General features: G+C 36.2%; 2 protein-coding genes across 2 annotated transcripts; one reads left to right on the forward strand and one right to left on the reverse strand.

Moving 5' to 3' along the window:
* The first annotated feature begins 812 nt into the window (after nt 1–812).
* LOC145593492 (elongation factor 2-like) lies at nt 813–5,082 on the forward strand. Its single transcript, XM_081649742.1, has 4 exons — nt 813–930; nt 1,523–1,584; nt 1,683–1,770; nt 2,376–5,082. Exons 2-4 carry the CDS (start codon nt 1,582–1,584, stop codon nt 4,814–4,816), a joined length of 2,532 nt encoding a protein of 843 aa, XP_081505868.1. The 5' UTR covers nt 813–930; nt 1,523–1,581; the 3' UTR covers nt 4,817–5,082.
* A 1,818-nt stretch (nt 5,083–6,900) lies between these two features.
* LOC145594793 (DNA polymerase zeta processivity subunit-like) lies at nt 6,901–13,794 on the reverse strand. Its single transcript, XM_081651125.1, has 5 exons — nt 13,503–13,794; nt 12,813–12,925; nt 12,200–12,389; nt 11,816–12,047; nt 6,901–7,342 (listed from the first exon to the last, which is right to left on the reverse strand). The coding sequence occupies exons 1-4, from the start codon at nt 13,591–13,593 to the stop codon at nt 11,848–11,850; spliced, it is 594 nt and encodes a 197-aa protein (XP_081507251.1). The 5' UTR covers nt 13,594–13,794; the 3' UTR covers nt 6,901–7,342; nt 11,816–11,847.
* Nucleotides 13,795–21,810: the final 8,016 nt, after the last annotated feature.

A 21,810-nucleotide genomic window follows, 5' to 3' on the forward strand; every position in this document is an offset into this window, starting at 1 on the left:
GTGGTATAGTGGCCGCGTTTTTCCTCCTCTCTGCAGAAGGTGTGGTTCAAAGTGTTTGTGCCCGATTAAGTAGCATTAGTGGAGGTTCAATCATAGTCGTGAACCAAGTAGAAGAATCGTGCTTGAGGATCTTATTTTCCTAGTGTACGTAGTTAACCGCTTGTGAAAATCACGCATCAAAGGTAGAATTATGTGATTCTTTATGTGTTATGCTTGTAGATCCTGATTAGGTGTAAATGAATTTGATTTGTGAAATTCCGCAATATAATACCTAATTCCCTACAATATATACTCTGTATATGGGATTCAAATTCCTTTGTCCGAAATGGTTTTAACCGACAGTTTTAGGCCATCAATGACATCGACTGATCTTAAAACCATCAGTGTTTAAAATCATACCGGTGGCTTTTGACAGTCGATGTTACCGATAGCTCTAAAACTGTTTGTAATTTACGATAACTTTCTAAACTGTCAGTGGTAAAGGTCAAATCGACAACTTTTTATTTTCCAACCGCCTTATAAACAGTCTTTATCCCAAGAATCACTGATGGTTTTCTTTGACTGTCAATGAATAACTATTGGTAAAACGCTTGATTCTTATATTGAATAGAAATTACTTTGTTATTTTACAAGCAACCACTTTAAGTGCTAAGTAATTGTTTAGATTATCGCACACACTCCGCCCACTACAACGTCGTAATAAAATATCAAAATATCGTCAAGTAGGCTGGGAATATCCGACCCTTGAGCATCCGGTAAAGTCTAGGGTTTTGTTCACCCCCACTAGTGCACTACCCAGCAATATAAGAGCAGCTGTTTCACAAAACCATCTCTTCTTTTTCCTCTTCGTTTTATTTTCTGCCCTCTTTTGGATCGCCAACAAACCCTAAACCGCCTTCTAGTCGGCGGCATTTCTCTTCTTCTTCTCAGGTAACTTTCGCAATCTTTGTCTCTCTTCTCCATTGTTCATGATGAAGCTGTTGTCATGGTGTATTGATTAATGTTTTTCTATTGTATCTTTTGGTTTGTTTGTTGAACTGGTCGGTTGAAATTGGATTGTCTGTTTTTGAGCTTATTTGATTGCTTTTGTACTGGTTGCTTTGCTGATTTGATGTGATATTAGCTTTGGAGTAAATTTTTTGGATTGTGTATTGCATGAAAGATCCATTGTGTATTGCATGAAAGATCCATTGAAGTTTGTAGCTTGAATTACTTGATGATGGAATTTATTTTATGAGTCTGGATTTGATGTTGAAATGTTATGAATCTGGGTTTGATGTTGAAATTTTTTGGGATCTGGAATTTTTGTTGCAGTTATATATTATTCTTAAACACATAAATTTTTATGAATACATTTTAAATAGTCAGGGATCTTGTTGAATTTCTAGCAATTTGAGGCTTATATAGTTAGATGCTATTCTTATATCATTTGGAATTGTGTTTAGCTTAATTTTTACATTGATTGTATTATAACCGTCTTGTCATTTTTCATCTCAGTCTGACCCTTAAAATTGATGTGCAGGGTTTGATTAGGAGAATTTCATATCGGCGAGCTGCCTGTGATTTGTTAGAGTATCGAAAATGGTATGTATATGTATTTACTGAAGCCTGTTGTAGTTAAGTAGTTGGTTGATTGAGTTGTTGATGTATTGACTTCATTTATACTATTTTTGTGTTTGCAGGTGAAGTTTACAGCCGATGAGCTCCGCAGGATTATGGACTGCAAGCATAATATCCGTAATATGTCTGTCATTGCCCATGTTGATCACGGTAATGAGCTATATTCAGATATTGTTATGTTGTTTTTCTGCTTAATAATTCTGTTGGTTCAGTCAGGTTCATCATGCTTAAAATTTTGCTAGCATGCTGCTAATTTGTGGGATGACATGTAATCATTTCTGCATTGAATTTGATGAAATGTTCTTTCTTTTTTTCTGTGAAGTTTTTGTACTCATGTTTTGTTTAATACTCAAGTGTTTGTTGCAAGTTCTTGTGTGTTATCCTGCTGGCACCTTTATAGGTGCAGTTAAGTTGTTCATAAGCTCAAAAAAATATGCAACTGCTGAAATGTTGACGTATTTGTAACTGTGTCATGTTTGTCTTGAACTGGGATGAAATTTTGCCATATTGTTATGTTGTGAAGATCCTTAATATTTGCTCATGTGCTGGTTGCAAGTCCTTGTTATTTTCCCTGTTGATTATTTCTATTGTCATCATCAAGGATATTTTTAAGTTCAAAAAATATGAAGTCTGCTTAAACTGTTGATATGATTGGTAAAGATGTCATATCTGTATCGAACCAAGCACATTGTTGATGCATTTTTGTCATGATAACATATTACCCTTACACCTCTTTGCTTAATTCTTATTTTCAGGAAAATCAACCCTCACCGATTCTTTGGTGGCTGCTGCTGGTATCATTGCCCAGGAAGTTGCTGGTGATGTACGTATGACTGATACTCGTGCAGATGAAGCTGAACGTGGTATTACCATCAAATCCACTGGAATTTCTCTGTACTATGAGATGACAGATGCAGCTTTGAGTGCATTCAAGGGAGAGCGTGACGGCAATGACTATTTGATCAATCTTATTGATTCCCCCGGGCACGTTGACTTCTCATCAGAGGTTACTGCTGCTCTCCGTATCACTGATGGAGCTCTTGTTGTGGTTGACTGTATTGAGGGTGTATGTGTCCAGACTGAGACTGTCCTTCGCCAGGCTCTTGGTGAGAGGATCAGACCTGTTCTTACTGTTAATAAGATGGACCGTTGCTTCCTTGAGCTCCAGGTTGATGGAGAGGAGGCTTACACAACATTCCAGAAGGTTATTGAGAATGCTAATGTCATCATGGCTACCTATGAAGATCCCCTTCTGGGTGATGTCCAAGTTTACCCTGAGAAAGGAACAGTTGCCTTCTCAGCTGGTCTCCATGGGTGGGCATTTACTTTGTCCAACTTTGCTAAGATGTATGCATCTAAGTTCGGTGTTGATGAGGCTAAGATGATGGAACGTCTCTGGGGTGAGAACTTTTTTGACCCAGCCACCAAGAAGTGGACCACCAAGAACACTGGGACAGCTACATGTAAACGTGGTTTTGTTCAATTTTGCTATGAGCCCATCAAGCAGGTCATTGCTACTTGCATGAACGATCAGAAGGATAAACTGTGGCCCATGTTGACAAAGCTTGGAGTCCAGTTGAAGGGTGACGAGAAAGAATTGATGGGTAAGGCGTTGATGAAGCGTGTCATGCAGACCTGGCTCCCAGCTAGCAGTGCTTTACTTGAAATGATGATCTATCATTTGCCGTCACCTGCAACGGCTCAGAGATATCGTGTGGAGAACTTGTACGAGGGGCCCATGGATGATGTCTATGCCACTGCCATCAGGAACTGTGACCCTGAGGGACCTTTGATGCTCTATGTATCAAAAATGATTCCTGCACCTGACAAGGGTAGATTCTTTGCTTTTGGTCGTGTCTTTGCGGGAAAAGTTTCAACTGGTATGAAGGTTAGGATTATGGGACCAAACTATGTTCCTGGTGAGAAGAAAGATCTTTATGTTAAGAATGTCCAGAGAACTGTCATTTGGATGGGAAAGAGGCAGGAAACTGTTGAGGATGTTCCATGTGGAAACACTGTTGCTATGGTTGGTTTGGATCAGTTTATCACAAAGAATGCCACACTTACAAACGAGAAGGAAGTGGATGCTCACCCAATCCGAGCCATGAAGTTCTCTGTATCACCCGTTGTCCGTGTTGCTGTGCAGTGTAAGGTTGCGTCTGATCTTCCCAAGCTTGTTGAAGGTCTGAAGCGTCTGGCAAAGTCTGATCCTATGGTTCTTTGTAGCATTACAGAATCTGGAGAACACATTATTGCCGGTGCTGGTGAACTCCATCTGGAGATCTGTTTGAAGGATCTGCAAGATGACTTCATGGGTGGGGCTGAAATCACCAAGTCTGACCCTGTTGTGTCCTTCCGTGAGACTGTACTTGAGAAGTCAAGCCGCACTGTGATGAGCAAGTCTCCCAATAAGCACAACCGTTTATACATGGAAGCTCGTCCAATGGAAGATGGGCTTGCTGAGGCCATTGATGAAGGGAGAATTGGCCCAAGAGATGATCCTAAGGTTCGTTCCAAGATCCTGGCCGAGGAATTTGGCTGGGACAAGGATCTTGCTAAGAAGATCTGGTGTTTTGGTCCAGAAACTACTGGTCCCAACATGGTGGTTGATATGTGTAAGGGAGTCCAGTATCTCAATGAAATTAAGGACTCTGTTGTTGCTGGTTTCCAGTGGGCTTCAAAAGAAGGTGCTTTGGCTGAAGAAAACATGAGAGGTATCTGCTTTGAGGTTTGTGATGTGGTTCTTCATGCTGATGCCATCCACAGAGGAGGTGGGCAGGTTATTCCGACTGCTAGGAGAGTCATGTATGCTTCCCAGCTGACTGCCAAGCCCAGGCTGATGGAGCCTATCTATCTTGTTGAGATCCAAGCTCCTGAACAAGCTCTTGGTGGTATCTACAGTGTTCTTAACCAGAAACGTGGACATGTGTTTGAGGAAATGCAGAGACCTGGTACCCCGCTCTACAACATCAAGGCATACCTCCCTGTCGTTGAGTCATTTGGATTTTCAAGTACCTTGAGAGCTGCAACCTCTGGTCAAGCCTTCCCCCAGTGTGTGTTTGATCATTGGGAAATAATGACTCAGGATCCTCTGGACCCAACATCACAAGCTTCAGCCCTTGTTGCAAACATCCGTAAGAGGAAGGGATTGAAGGAAGCAATTACCCCACTTTCCGAGTTTGAAGACAAGCTGTGAGGAGTTCTTGAAGTTACTCTTGGTAGTTTTTTTTTTTTTTTGGTGAAAACAATTTATGGATTCACTTGTTGGTTACATTTTCAAAGTACACTGTTTCCTTGTCTGGGATGTTTTCCCCTTTTTTTTTTTGACGTTGCAATTTTGTTGGTAGTTGGTCTACTAAATGAACATCTGCCGCTGTAGTCTCTTTTGCCAGTTCTTAAATGTAATGAGTTCGCGCTTACTTTGGGTAACTGAGATGTCTTATGGTATTTGGTTTATTTTCATTGCCTGTGTTGTACTGCTGTTTCCTATCTGTGTATATTGTTGCAGCTTAGCCCGCTCACTTTTTATGTAACAGTTGCAGATTATGCAATTTGCATGAGAATCATTTGATTATTCACCACAGGCATATAGTAAATTGAATATCCTCAGTATTAGTCTGGTTACCGAGACTAAATATGCAGCATGATTTTATGCTCTGTTTCCGTTATTGTATGAGGTTGAATGAAGTGCAATTCCAGAGGTAAAACTCCCTTTGCAGGAAGTGAAATAGAACTGGAAAGTTAGTTTAGTTTCTATTACTCCTGATACGTAGCGCGAGGGGTTGTCAGAACCAGTAAACCCCTGAGGCATTAAACTTATTGTCTGCTGTATAATTCATGGGTTGAAGAGCTGAAGCAATGTAGCGTGAGGGGATGTCAGAACCAGTGAACCCTGAGGAATTAAGCTTATTGTGTGCTGGATAATTCATGGGTTGAAGAGCTGAAGCAATGTAGCGTGAGGGGATGTCAGAACCAGTGAACCCCTGAAGCATTAAGCTTATGGATTGCTGGATAATTCATGGCTTGAAGAGCTGATGCAATGGTGATGAATTCGCTCGAGCAAAGAAGTGCTCAACCAAAGTTGATGAATTTGCTCAAGCAATTGCATATTACAAAAGAAAGGTCTTAGATGGCCAATATATTAGCTAAACAAATTTGGTGAACACTTTAGTGTCACATATCTAGTATGCCTAGAGCTGTCAAAAACCGACCCGAACTGGTGAATCCGAACCGTTTCGAACTGTTTCGAAAAGGAACCGAACCGCTATAAACCTGTTATTTTAAAACCGTAAACCGACCCGACCCGATTTTTTAAAACCTGAAACTGAACCGATCCGAATGTTTGAGAACCGTTAATGAACTGTACCCGTTATTAAGCCGAACTGATACAACCCGAAACCGAGAACAACCTGAACCGAGTACTTCCAAACCCGATAGCAACCCGGCTCATTGTAAACCGAAACCGATTAAACCCAACAAAAACCTGATAAACCCAAATCGTTTACAACCTGTAACTTAAAGACGAACACTATATTGTATTAAAAAAAATCTGAATCAAAAGCTAACTCTAGATTTGTTATTATTATTTGATCTTGAAAATCTTTATGCATAAAAGGGACTTGATTAAAGCTAAACAACTAATTAATACTCCATTTGATCTATTGGAATAACTAATTATAGAATGTTGAGGATATACTAGGATATATACGTTAACGTAACCCGTTTAAAACTGGCAAAACCAGCTGTCAAACCGACTATGTTCAACTCGAGCCAATTATGACCTGAACCGATTACAACCCGACCTGATATGTTTTGACCCAAAACCCGCTTTTGACTGACAAACACCGTTTTTAAACCGAACAACTTTAACCCGAACCGATTATGACCCGAACCAATTATAACCCGACCCGATTAGAATCCGACCCGAAAAGAAACTGTAATAAAAACAAACCTAACCAAACCGACCCGAAATTATTTAAAACCGATCCGAACTGAACCGATAATAATTCCAACCTGTTAAAAACTGATCCGTTGTAAACCGAAAACCGATAAACCGAACCGCAAAACCGATTGACACCCCTAAGTATGACAATTGACAAACGTGCGATATCTTTTCCTAAAAAAAGTGATGATGAGTCGATGATGAAATGAAATTTGATGAAAAGCTTGTAAAGGCTAAATGTTGTCCACTTTAGTAAGGCATCACATTCCTCTAAAGCAAAACATTTTCCTCGTGATAACAATGAATACTGTGTAAGATTCTGAAAGTTCAGTCTTGGATGACAACATAAAACCTCCTGAATTCCAAAGAAGACGAGGAGCGTTAATTTTGCAGTTGAGATTGAACAACAAAACTAATCATTGTACAAGCAGTAACTGCACAATATTGTGTATAGGCTGCAACGACGTATTATAACAACCAAGACTTCAATTCTTTAATCGCAGTATCAATCAGGAAAAACCACCTATTCATGCCACTTAAGGAGTGACTACTCATACATACTCTAAATATCCTGACTACTCTAAATATCCTGACTACTCATACATGACTGGGCCAATGAGACAACAAACACCCAATGTGTAGATGGCTTCTGTTCTTTGATGGGCTAAACATGCATGGATCAACAACCAGCCATTGATGCTCAAACGCCAATGACTCAATCAAAGGTGTAGTGACTGGCTTACGCACTATTCTTCGGAGTTGATCCAACTTCCTGGTAGCCTGTCATTATTTTGCCATCAACAATATTTTCAAGCATGTGTATGAGCACTGAATAAAAATAACTAAATAAATATAATAATATAAAAACTTAAAAAAAAAAAAGGGACGATGAAGCATGAACGGAATAATATGTATGCTTTTGTAAGTTTGTTTATTTCATAGGAAAAATTAGAAATAATAATCCTAACTTTCATCAATTTTGGTAAAATAATCCTAACTTTGGATTATACTAGAATAATCCAAACTTTGGGGTCATCTTTTTTTTCAATCCCTATCCGGTCAACAAAAGTCAATGACCTATTATATCAGGTAACTTGACACGTGTCAAGTCTTGATTGGTCCAAAAAAAAAACCAAAAACAAATAAAAAAAAAAATCAGAAAAGCCAACCAACCTCCCCTCCCACACCGTCCCACCCTAACCTGCACCAGACCACCACCACTTCCCAGTCCGCTGCCGATCGCCGACAGCTGTTCTTCCCACGTCGATCACCTATTCCTCAAGCCGTTTTCCCCCTTCCCCGAAATACCCCCAAACCACTTGAAAACCCTTAAAACCTCCTCCATCTATCCCGAAAATCCCCAAAAACTCCTCATCCACCTCGAAACCCTAGCGACTAGGGTTTTCAATGGTGGGGGAGGAGTTTTTGGGGATTTTCGGGACTGAGGGAGGAGGTTTTAAGGGTTTTCGAGTGGTTTGGGGGTTTTGTGGAGGTCGAGTGGTGGTGGTGACCGGAGTAAGTCGATAGTAAAGGAGATTACGAGGTTTGAGGGAAATTTGAGGGTGGTGGTTCCAGGGGAAGGACGACTGGGGTTTTCTGGGATTAGTGGAGGCTGGACGGCGGGAGGAGGGTTGTGGATGGCAGGAGGAGGGTTATGGGATAGTGGTGGCTACTGGCTAGGGTTTCGGTGGGTAATGGGGCTGGGCTTCTGATTTTTTTTTTTTTTTTTAATTATTTTTGTTTTTATTTTTTTTTTTTTTTTTTGGCTAATTAGCTCGACACGTGGCATTTATATATATATAAAAAAAAATTAACCTATTCAACAGGTAACCGACAATTGGGATTGAAGAAAAAAAAGACCCCAAAATTCGGACTATTCCAATATAATCTAAAGTTGGGATTATTCTACTAAAATTGATGAAAGTTGGGATTATTATTACTAAGTTTTCCTATTTCATATCAAATATTCTTTACTCTTATTACACAAACTCTCAAATTTTGTGTCTCTCTCTTTCATGACACAAACTTGCAAGTATTAAAGTTTAAAGAACTGAAATTAATCATTTGGGTATTCTAATAATAAAAAAATGAACAACTCATACGACAATGTAATTTAGTAGTTGGGATTCTTTACGTTTTCCTTAAATCTACTTTAAGCCATAAACAGTCTTACATATGCTGTCATTTGAAAAAAATTGGAGAGGTTGAGTTCATTCTCCATCAGTTTGATGATAACACAAGTTCTCTACCAATCCAAGATCATCCTTAGTGAGTTTTGTGATTTTCAATCACCTCCATTAACAATTACAAGTTATTATACATTGTACACTGATCCATATCCTTCTCCATCTAATAAATTAAACATCTACTTGCTGCAATCAATCAAATACCACCAGATCTTCATTACTGATTACAACGCCTATCAAAAACAAGCTGCTACAGCCATGCTGATTTTTCTAGCTGATACTACACATGAAAGTACACTACTTACATGTAATGATTGTATCACAACTTCCTATTGAAAGAATTTTACCCTTTCCTTCTATTGCTTATTTGATTGCCCCTCGAACAATAAGTCGATCATTTGGGTTGACTGTCTAAAAGTTATAATGTTGGTCCATATCCTATAAGTAGCTACAAGATGAATTTTTATAATGTTGTGAAGCCCTTTCCAACATGCCACTCTTTGAGTTAAAGGTGAAAAAATGAGCGAGTTGTGGAAGTGTCATAAATTCAAACCAGAGTGATTATCTGCAAGACTCAAAGACAAAATTGCCAAGTTGAAAATTGAATGTAGGAAATAAAAATTGGAATTGAGCTGATTAAATGGTACTAGTCAACAATTAAAGGGTTGAGCAGAGCTTTTGATCTTCAACTTGCTGAGCCAGGGAAATAAGTGATTAAGATGGCTGCAGCCCAGGAAAAGCTTGAGGACAAATTTGTAGCAGCCGTTTCATCAGACATGCTTGTGCAAATAACCCAGCATGCGCAGAAGACTCAGGTTAGCTTAACAAATTAGACACTACGATGTGCAAGAAGGTGAAGCTGAAAACATACAGTTTAAGATTTAGACTAATTAAGAGAAATAATGGATAGACTAATTCACACACTGGGTATGTACCTGCGTTTAGTTTGGCTTCACTCCTCACTGAGTCACTGACTGACTGCAGGTCTGCAGGAGCTGTTTACATTATGAAACACCAAATAGGGATTGAGCATTTTCACACCTGAAGCTAGAGTATAGCTTTCCGCACACTAGACTCAATAGTAGCAGTACAACTCATCCTAAAGAAGAGAACCACTCTCAAGTGTAATGCATCCGAATTAATAACTCTACAGGTTTCTATGTCTAACAGACTGTAAACGAGGTTCTATAAGAGTCACTCTCTACTGTAAAGAGTACAATCCGTTCCCACCTCTTTTACCGAGTTCCTATTTATATTTCCCCTAACTTCATTATGAAGACTCTCTACAGCAGATGAACCCAAAATTCCAAGGTAGATAACCAAGATATCATTATGATTTATGAGGATATTAAAATGCATGGTTTTTAATTTAGTAGGGTTTCCTTTAAATGTTTACTAAGCTTTCTCCTTTAGATAAATTGGTTCTCCTTTTTCAAGAGGTAGTTGGTTTGCTAAGAATCCACAGTTAGGTAGTGTAGTGATAATTCAACTTCTAACAAGTGCTGTCAGAATTTAGCAGCCAAAGCTTCCTTAAGACTAAATGTAAGGACCTAAAAAAGCTTGATGGATGCCTCTATAATTAACAGCTTCTCTTCTTTCTGCTTTAACCTGTACTTTGAGTTCCAGGTCGTAAGCTACATCTTCCAGCTTGTTGAGATTGTGGTAACAAGCCCTGCCTGATGTGTGGAGGTAGAAATATGGGTTCTTCTGAACTCTTCTTTAAGATATTTTCCTTATTAGTCATAAGGCCCCGTTTGGTTTGATGTAAAACATTTTCAATGAAAAATTAGTTTTCATGGAAAACATATTTTCAAGGAAAACCACACTTGCAAAATAGTTTTCCTTTGTTTGGTTCTTATAAGGAAAGCTAAAGAAACATAAAACATAGGAGTGGAAATGTGGGGATGGATAAAAGGAAAGTAAGCAGGAGATAAGCAGAAGGAAGGAAAATGTGGCTTCCCTTGTTTTGTGAAGGAAAATATTTTCCACCATTATGGATGAAATTTTCCACCATTGTGAATATTGTTATTCACCCCTTCACAAAGCAAACAAAGGAAAATGGAAAATAATGGGAAAACCATTTCCATGAAAACATTTTACATCAAACCAAATGGGGCCTAAATCTCATCCATTTCTTCCATTTTCTCCACTTCCAGTTTTTTCTCAGGTTGTTGTATCCTAGCTTAATTTTACACCTTTGTTGCCTCTTAAACTAACCAAGGCATATGCCAGTATGAGCATGGTCTAAAGGATCGAGATTCTCATATATTTTTATTCTAGCGCTTCAATTCAGTTTGGGTGGTCTCTGCTCTTGACTTGGCTTGTTCTACCTCAGTTACTTGGTTAAAAAGCTTGTGTTGTCACTTAGACAATGCACATTAGTTTTAGTTTATACTGGTGTACTTAATTTTTATAATTCTTATGGCTCTTTTTTAATTGCTCAGGGAAGTTATTTCAATACTATTGAGAGTGACCCATTTGATCCAGTTCAATCCAGGGTTACCCCCTCATTTTCATTTGTTGCAGTATTATTTTGTAGTCCTGTTTCAGGAATTATGTTTCACAGATTGTTGATTGCATACATGAACCTTCTTTGTGGAAACTTGAAGTAAAAGGTACCCCAAATTCTCATAAGAATCAGGGGCCTACAACAGTTTTTCTGTATATTTTCTAAGCTTCTCAAAGCTTGTTTCACATTACCCATAGAAAGGAAAAGTCGACGATTTATAACTTTACATTTTTAGATCATTAAAGATTTAAGTTTTCACTCAACCTAATTTGACGATTTAACCAGCTTCACATCTCAATGATTATTTTATTTCTTCTACCTATACAATAACAGGTCCTTGGAGCTTTTTTTTTCCTGACACAAATATTCATAAGAACCAGGTTCTCTTTAATGACAGAAACTGACAAGAGATGTCTGACCATCACGACCAGAATTAGTGTTGATAAATTCAAACAGTGTACAAATATTTCACATTCATACAAAACTAATACAATACATGAGATTAGAAACTTTGCGTCTGGCAGTTTTAAAAAAGTTGGGAAAGGTTAGAACATTTACCGTAATAATGATTAGAAGTAGAACTTCATTGATCAACCTTCGTGCTCAGGAAAAGCAGGATGCTCCATATACAACTGTAAACCTAGAGGTTCAGAACTCAAGGACTTTATAGGAGTTATCAGTGGAGCTTTCTGCCATTGCTTTGTGTCTGTTGGTATCCATAGCTCCAGATCATTGCTTGCGCCAATCTGAGCTTCAGAACGGAAGAAAGCGGTTACTTCCCACCTGCAATCTGGACCCACAAAAGCTTAGAGATAAAAAAAAAAAAAATTCCTAGCCAAAAAGACAATGAAATAAAAGTAAATAAATTGTAGAAATGTTGAGTTTCTGAAGTAAAAGAACATTGACACTTATATATAGGCAGGCAGACTTCTCAACTCATACCCCTAGGGAGAACCCTAACTAGGTCCTTAGACAAAGAGAGCTTGACAAGAAATGATCTAAGAGAGAATTCAAGGTCATCTTCTTCCACATTCGATCCATAAGATTGATTCACTTGAAGCTTGAAATTATATCTTTCCAATGGATTGCCCTCGCAATCAAAGAATATAACTGCTACTCTGTCAACAGATCCCTAAAATGCAGAAAGAGCTTAGTTACTGACTTAATGATGTTGTATTCAAACACACACTTTTTTCAAACAACTTTAACGACCTGTTTGGTAGCAGGTAATAAATGCTGATAATTGGAATGGATTTGAAGTGTAAATTAGGAAGAAAATTTACATTGTAATGCAATTTCATCCTCAAGCATGTATTTTAATCATGATTTTAATTACCATCCATTACCGCTTGGGGAGGAGGTATTAGGTACGAATGAAAATTTATATATAAAAAAAAAAAAAGGACAATTTAGGGGTGAAAACTAGCATTATCACGAGAATGAACCTTGGTGTTCCTTACAAATTTACATACAAATTCATTCTCATTCCCATTATTTAGGCCACCTACCAAACGGCGGTCAAAGGCAAAGTAAATACATAAAATCAGAGAGAAACCTTTTCAAGGAATGGAAAGAGTCCATTAACAGCAGAGTGAATGTACTCTTGCAGTTCAGGATGCTTTGCTTTATGAACCACCATATTCAAGTATCTTCGTCTTTCGAATGCTCCTATATCATTCAACACAACCATGAAAAGAAAAGACTTATACATCAAACAAAATAAACCATCATTCCACATAATACAGATTACAAATGCATTCACATAAGTAAAACCATCATTCCACATAATAAAGATAATAAATTTGTTCAAATAAATTAAACCATCATTCCACATAATACAGATTAGAAATGCATTCACATAATACAGATTAGAAATGCATTCACATAAATTAAACCATCATTCCACATCAAACAGATTACAAATTCATTCACATAAATTAAACCATCATTCCACATAATAAAGATTACAAATTCATACACATAAATTAAAACATCATTCTACATAATAAAGATTACAAATTCATTCACATAAATTAAACCATCATTCCATATAATAAAAGATTACAAATTCATTCACATAAAATAAACCATCAATCCACATAATACAGATTACAAATGCATTCAAATTGACTAAACCATAATCTCACATAATACAGACTACAAATGCATTCAGATTTTCAGAAGAATGTGATTAATTATTGAAATAAATATCCTAGTTAAGTAACTTATTTCTTGGACAACATACCAGAAGGGTAAACACCTTTGTGGAAAACAATGGAAGTAATGGCCACTTCCAGAAAATCTACCAGAATTCGAGCTATATGTTTCGGGTCCATTTTTCGTGCTAAATCAATGGCTTCTGTTATCACTTCCCAAAACCCTTGGCATACTGCGGCTCTTCTTCAACCTCTAAAGTCTAACCATTGTAAATCAATGGCTTCTCTTTCTCTCTATTCATTTTCTTTCATTTCTAATTGCTTTTGATTTTTCTGTACCAATAACACGGGCTGCCCTATTGATCTTTTTATTCTTTTAGATTATAACAACAATTTTTTATTTTATTTTTATTTTTTATATATATACTAGACAACTTTACGCAAACCAAGGCAAAATTTTTGTAAGGGGCTTTAAGGGACAATGTCACAATGATACACATATATTACCAATAAAAAATTGACAGCTCATAAAGATGTGGAGTTGGCTTGATGGTAGCACTCCCATCTCGGATCCTTGCCCCCAGCATATGCTCAGCTCATCATTAGCTAAAAAATGAGCGGGAAAATTGAGAGGGAAAATTTTTTGGTTTTTGACGCCATTTACTATAAGAAAGCGGGAAAATGCTCGTTTACCCTCACTAATCGTCTCCTAAAACTATGTGCCTAAAAGGTGTGTTGCAAGTAAAAGAAAATGGAGGAAGTACAATTTTATTACCAAGAAAATAGCATCTTAGGCAACGTCACTAATGAAGAGACATGTTTTTTTTTATAAGAATGGAATAATACTTCATTTGACAATATTTAACAAACTACAAATCAAAAAATTATTATAAAAAAACTAATAGAATTATTTTTTGAAGATCTTTTTATAGACATCCATATCGATATATTTTTAAAAAATTTATGAGGTTGGACAATTTTAACCTTACTATGTTTGTTAATTTTTTTAAAGAAGTGTTAGTAATTTGTCGTTATTGTTACTATAAAAATTTCAAACATATCAAAAAGTACAAATTATTTTTATTACATATAAAGAATTATATAAAATTAAATAGGTGTTAGCTACAATTATACAACTATCAAGTGTTGTACGGATTAATTCATACTTGGATGGTTTAATTTTATTCAATTCTTGAAGGTTTTTAATCAAATAATTTAGAGTTAACATGAAATCACAAAGGCTAAGGTCACACACAAGTTATTATCACTTATTGCTAAATACTCCTGTAATACCCCTCATGATTGCTTTAAAGGAGTTTGATATACTACTCATATCAACAAGATGCATCTTCCTTTTAGGAAGTTCATATGCTAAGAATACTCCATAGTTAAGCGTGCTTGGCTGGGAGTAGTCTTGGGATGGGTGACCTCCTGGGAAGTTTTCCCGGGGTGCGCATGAGTGAGGACAAAATGCGCCGAAAGGACTTGTATTGGTTTGTGGGGACAGTTGTTGGCCCTCGATGCGCATTTCGTGACAATAGGCCCCTCCCTAATTTGTTTGGGGTCGGGGTGTTACAAATGGTATCAGAGCAACCTTGCGACCGCGTGCTGACCGTGGATAATTGATCCTATGTCAGTCGTCTAGCGGGGGAGAATTCTGGGGCCATATGGCCATAGCCAGACTGGATGTAACACTTTGGCTACCCAGTTGCCATTAGGCGTAATACTGGAGTCCTCAGGCGCAACGGGGGCGTTGCCGTTCTCAAGTGGGGGTATATGTAATACCCCTCATGATTGCTTTAAAGGAGTTTGATATACTACTCATATCAACAAGATGCATCTTCCTTTTAGGAAGCTCATATGCTAAGAATACTCTATAGTTAAGCGTGCTTGGCTGAAGTTTTCCCGGGGTGCGCATGAGTGAGGACAAAATGCGCCAAAAGGACTTGTGTTGGTCTGTGGGGACAGTTGTTGGCCCTTGATGCGCATTTCGTGACAATAGGCCCCTCCCTAATTTGTTTGGGGTCGGGGTGTTACAACTCCCATGTGTTTATAACTTATCTTTTATATTTACGTTACTAAATAAGTTGGTTTAATTTTGTATTTGATTTTATCATATTTATGTACACTAGTTTATTCATATTATGTTTGAAAAAAAAAATACCCATATTAAATATGTAGAAAAAGACTAGTTTGCTTATAGTATTAATAAATACAAAGTGTTAATAAAAACAAGTAGTGTTAGATACAAAGTCTTAATAATATATATACAAAGTATTATTAAAAAAAGGATTTTTTTTTTTTTAGAAAAAGGTTGAATTATATGCTTTTAACATCAAAACTGAAACATTATTGAGGCCTTTGAGAGTTACAATCTAAGTGCAGTATATTTACATTATAGATTTAAATATAATAATTAAGAGTTTAAATCGAATCATGATTGGTTACACACAATATAATTATTGTCACTTATTGCTAATTAAATATCTCATGTGTTCACGACATATTTTTTTAATAATAAGTTATTACTTTTTGTTTTTTAAATAAAGGTTGGTACTAAAAAAGTGTCATATACGAATAAGATATATAGTTTCAAATACTATATTTTTATTTTTTTTGTTACCATATAATTATGTGATTGAGGAAACTATACTTAAAAAACCCGCTGTGATTAAGGATGAGATACGAACCCGATACCAAATTTCGAGTATGTAGGATTTTTTTTTTTTTTTGGTTAATAATAAGTAGTGCTACGTCTCTTATATTTGGTTACCAAACATAACTGCTTGTGTTACTAAACAATCTGCTTGTGTTACTAATTAAATTAGTAAGTTAAAGTGTAAAATATTACCGAGATTTTTTTTTCCATTTTCGCCGACCTTGTATCTTTTTCAGCCATTGTTGAGGTCATTACTACTACAAAATAGGCCAAAGAGACCTGTCCAAATAAGCCAAAAAGACTGCTTTTTAGGGGTGGTCCCTAGAATGAAAAAGTGAGACTGCCTATTGAAGAAAAGCGGTCTCTTTTTTGAGAAAAGAGAGACCGCTTATTGAAGTTAGGCAATCTCTTTTTTGATAAAAGATAGACCTTTTTTCTTTTCTTTTATTTTTTTATTTTTTTTAGAGAATCAAAGACCGGTTATTTAATAAAACAGGTCTCTCTTTTAATAATTTTTTACTAAAAAAGTTAGGAGAGACCTGTTATCTTCAATAAAGGGTCTTAATTAATTTTTGACTCCTAAAACTACTACCAAAGAGACCCGTTATTTGTAATATTGGGTCTCCTGAATCACAGAGACCGGTGTTTTGGGTGTTTTTAGTCCCTCAGGAGAGTTACAGCTCGAAGATTGGTCCGGTGCGGCCTGTACCTGCAAAAAACGGAAACTCCTGTTGGTTGGAGTTCCGCCTCCGACGATCAAGTTAGAACGTGTAGGAGTGAGTAAAAAGTGCGGAAAAAGATAAAGATGAGATCTTTACAGATCCCGAGATCAGGTGTTTTCTCTGATGTGAGAGAAATGCAGGTGAGGTAATAAATGATTGAATAATCTTGTCCCCATAATGGGGAATCTCTCCCTATTTATAGGGTCATGGGAAAATGTGCCCTTATTCTAGGTCAGGTGACCTAGATTTGGTGGGCCATAACAAGTTTATGGGGAATTGGGCCTGAAAGCCGCCATTCCATGACATGACAGTGGGGTCCACATGTCAACATTCAATTGGTCTTGTTTAGACCAATGATGGGCGGACAAGTGTCCTAATCTCATGCAACCACGTGGCAGGGTAATTTTACCCAAAACAACCGGTTATTGAATAAAATGGTCTCTTAGTTTGGGTCCCTTTGACCATTTTTGTAGTAGTGATTCGACTCTCCATTTTTTTTTACTAACGAATACGACTTTGACCACTTTTGTTACATTAATATACTCCCTCCGTTTTTAAATACTTGCTCCATTTCTCCATACGCGGAGTTTTAGAAGAATTGGAGAAAATAATAAAATACGGAGATAGTGTGATAGTTGAGAGAATAAAAAATTGTAAAAAGCAAAAGTAGTGGAAAAATAGGAGGAGATAGAGTATTATGTTAGGTCCACTAAGTGTGAGAAATGAATTAAATATTCTAAAAGCTTTCCAAAAAAGGAAATGGAGCAAGTATTTAAAAACGGCCAAAAAAGGAAAGCGGAGCAAGTATTTTAAAACGGAGGGAATATTTTATTTCTACACAATTCCAAAATTCAATAGAAAATGGGAAGAAGAAGAAGCAGATGACCAATTTCAATTAGACCCATTTCCTTAATTAGAGACGATTAATGGAGGAAAAATAGATCATTGTAATTGCAAATAATTACACTAGTTTCCACAATTTCGTTCTCTTTCTCTCACCTTTTTTTTTTTTTTTTTTGGCTGCTCTGAATCTTTGAACTTACTTAACAAATGAAATATACTAAACAAATGAGATATACTAAACATTAGCATAATAATTAATGGCAGATGACTAGGCCATTAAACTGTGTGATAAGCATAAATCTGATCTTAGTAGTATAGGACACATACGGATACGACCACATACTTAAAATTCTTCAAACACAACTACACGTACATAAGTAAGTTAATTGCCAAGAAGAAAACATAACAAGAGAAATTAGAAAGCAATCAAATTAAAGGTAGAACAAGAGAGAAATGAACAGTTTTTTTTTTTAAATAAAAATAATAATATATTAAATTACTAGCTTTGGAAACGACAAAATATTTGAATTTTAAACAATACATTAAATCAGAAATTTCAATTCAAATTTGAATGAAAATTCATAACTAGTGGAGTTTGGGGTTCATATTAACTACCAATAAAATGCTGCCATGCAATAATGTATGTGTAGCTTTTTCAGGCCTTTAAGCATGTGTAGATTATGTAATTAAGGGAATAAAATAGGAGGGAAACCATGTGGTCCCTTTTTTTTAATAAAGTAGAAGTAGTGGGAAAATTTGGTGAGGTGGACATTTCCCACCCAAAAAATCTTACTTTTTACATGGGTCTCCTAATTTGACTTGGGTGGTTTTTCCCTCTCTATTTTTCATTCAAATTTAGGAGGGAGTTCCTTCTCTTTTTGTTTTTTTTTTTTTTTTTAATTTTTTAAAATATTTTTTTACATTTCACACAGATTCCCTCCCAAAATTTCAAGCCAACTTCAAAAAATTTGGCTAGAACCCCCAAATCTGTACTTTTAGTAGCATTCAAACCACTTCCCCCTTCTACATAGAGGAGTTCCAAATGACATCACAATTTGTTTTGCAACCAAAATAGAGATTAGGGAGGGGTTAGGGGGGGTTATAGGGTTGACAATTAAAGTTTTACACAACATATTCCCTAAAAATTACAAAAGCCTACAATTAGTTTTAAATTAGCCTAAATTCACATTGCTAAGTTAAGCAAAAGCAGCATCCATGTTCAGTTCTTCTAGGCTCCGTTGAAGACCATCCAAAAAATTCCAGCCACCACTTCATCACCTATAGAAGGCCTGTAAAAAAAATAAGGAACTCATGGCAGAGTTCTTTGAAGAAGTCTTTTTTTATGAACATCAACTATACTATGAGGAGCAAACAATGGCAGCATTTCACAGATGAAGGCTACTTTGAACCAGAATCAGAAGATAACAGCAGCAACTCAAAAGAAGAAGCTAATTATGATGCTTTAAAATTATTGTAATTGTTTCCAAATTAATTATGATTTCGAAGCTACATTACAAGACTGGTAATGTCTCCCTACTAACAATAGGGAACATGTCTTATTGTTTACAAGGCCTCTCTAAGAGAGAGACTGTGAAAATGCATGGCCGTACTCAGATGGATTTTAGAAATCATCTGTTTATTGACAGTCAAACTCGGATTTCGAGAAACTCTTCTGGACGTAATAGGGATAACGAATAATCTTACCCTTTACTTCATGAAGAGACATGAAGAGACATAGGAAAGGGGCTATACACTAAATGTTCACTTGTCCGGAAGGACAAGTGGGAGATTGAAAGGAATGGTGTCCTTCGGACAAGTGTATTATTCTGATAGTGGGTTTAGAATTATTAGAAAGCTAATGTATTCAGTAAGGTTGAGTGATCGGAATGCCTGGGTGGAGGCCGCTTCCGATCAGTAATATTAATGCATATTTAATATTACAGCATAATCTTGAATGAACCCTTCGGGTCACACCCAAGCAAATTAACGAACCGACTCGACGAATTAATTCGGAAGAAATTAATGAGTCGCCTGAGTATTAAATATTTAGACGTCGGAAATTCGATCTTAGAGCGTCGAAACCGAGCGTCGGAATTCGAGTAAAAAATAGTAAATGACGAGACGCGCAAAATAATAATAAATCGACAATATTCCCAAAATACCCCTAGCATCGGAATGCCCCGAGCATCCGAATGCTAGGGGCATAATATGCTAGCACAAGAATGCTCTAAACCCTAAACCTAATCATTCCCTATAAATAAGACCCTAATCCGAGGCTTCAAGACACAGAAAATTAACCTAAACTCTGGCAGAATACTTGTGAACTTGTGCATCCAAACCCTCTTGTCCTAAACACTCACCCTTTTCGATATTTTGTTACTACGGTGGAGGTTCCCCAACAAGAAGGAGTCCATAAGTGTTCTAAACGGAGATTTAGCAAAGAGAAGTGGTAAATTCCCGAGCACTTAGTTAAATCACCCTTTTGTGTTTATATGTTATGCTTTGTGGTTTTATTAATTGCGAGTGGATCCTTGGCTCGGGTTTGTTTCCGCGGTGAGTCGGACACACCAAACCCCAACAATATATATATGAATATGCATGCCAAGCATTGTAAGAATATTTTGCATGAAAGCATATGAGAATAGATTCAAACTTCAATTGACTGTGGTTTTAGAAGCATCTAATATAATGTTCTTATAACATGTTATGAACCATGAATGAAATCAAGAACTTAGACGTTTATTTATATGAGTATCTTTAAAAAAATATTTACTTTTGAATATTGCAACATTGATGAGATATTATCCAAAACTCTAAAAATATTATTTTGGACTAAATGCATGACATCTCAACCTGAAGTTTGAGCATGTGAGAGCAGTAATGTTTTATTCTCAAGAGAACTCTCAAATTAAATATAAAATGTATAAAGAAATGCAATTATTGAATACTTCTCTATGTGAATAATTTTGTTCTGGTCCGGAAGAACCAGAAGTGATGCATTGAGATGATTCGTGTTACCGATAATTCTTATTTGACAATTATGATATCTATATGTTTTACGAGTGCTTGATCAAATAACAATAAAATTTTCAACTATTTATTAATGACCTCTAGAAGAAGGTAAAAGTACGTCAAATATATAAAAATAAATAAGAACCATAATTTTTATATATGAGGATATGTGCTATTATCATGATATACGAATTTGAAGATTTGTCGAAATGTTGGTACATAAGAAAGAGATTTATACATCATTACATTCTATGTGTATTATCATTCTCAATGTCAGATGACAAGAAGATAATTTAGTGATTCAAGTGAAGACTTAAAGACTCAATTTAAATTTAGAAAATTAATCATCAACAAAGAATTTGCTGCTACATAGGATAACTTGCTTGTGTCAATATTGGATTCATTCACTGAAGATCTAAAGTGATGTAAAAATCACGAGTAAATACGCGATACACTCTTTTTCCCTTAACCATGGTTTTATCCCACTGAGTTTTCCTGGTAAGATTTTTAATGAGGTAGCTTCTCGAGCGTATTATGAAGAAGAATGATGTACTCTTTTTTCTTCACTAGGTTTTTATCCTACAAGGTTTTTCCTAATAAGGTTTTAACGAGGCACAATCTTCAATAATGGACATCCAAGGGGAAGTTTTACGAAATACAGTTATGTATGTCCATTATATCTTTGTAACTCCCTAGCTTTATTACTTCCTATGTAACCCCCGAGGGGCGGAGCTACAGGGGGCTGGTAGGGGAAAGATGTGTAAAAATATATATATATATATATGATTGTTATATGTCCTAAATTGTTTTCTGGAAATCTTTTGAAAAAAAAGGAAAAATATTTTGGTGATAATTTTAGATATTTGCTATAATATAAATGGCGTATTTTATTATATTTTATTTTGTATGAAAAAAACATAGTGGTCAAATGGGAAGATTGTATTATAATAATATGGTAAATATAATTTGAAGAAAATTAACGAATAAAAAAAAAGGTTTTGGAGGGAAAAAACAGCACCAGGAAGTGACACATGTCATTTTTGGTGTCTGTTTTAATATTATGTTATTGATTATCAAAACATTCGAAACACTAATTAAAATTCTCATTAAGCTAAATCAAAATTAATTAGATAAGTAAGAAAAAATAATTAAAATGACATT

This window comes from Chenopodium album, chromosome 19, assembly GCF_948465745.1.
Source record: "Chenopodium album chromosome 19, dcCheAlbu1.1, whole genome shotgun sequence".
NCBI lineage: Eukaryota > Viridiplantae > Streptophyta > Magnoliopsida > Caryophyllales > Amaranthaceae > Chenopodium > Chenopodium album.

Excerpts from the sequence above, each read along its gene's own strand:
- LOC145593492 (XM_081649742.1), top strand. Across the intron at positions 1,771-2,375 it reads CATTGCCCATGTTGATCACG|GAAAATCAACCCTCACCGAT; the intron begins GTAATGAGCTAT and ends TCTTATTTTCAG.
- LOC145594793 (XM_081651125.1), bottom strand. The coding sequence starts at position 13,593 with ATGGACCCGAAACATATAGCTCGAATTCTGGTAGATTTTCTGGAAGTG. Across the intron at positions 12,926-13,502 it reads CAAAGGTGTTTACCCTTCTG|GAGCATTCGAAAGACGAAGA; the intron begins GTATGTTGTCCA and ends TGAATGATATAG. Across the intron at positions 12,048-12,199 it reads AGTTAGGGTTCTCCCTAGGG|ATTGCAGGTGGGAAGTAACC; the intron begins GTATGAGTTGAG and ends TTGTGGGTCCAG.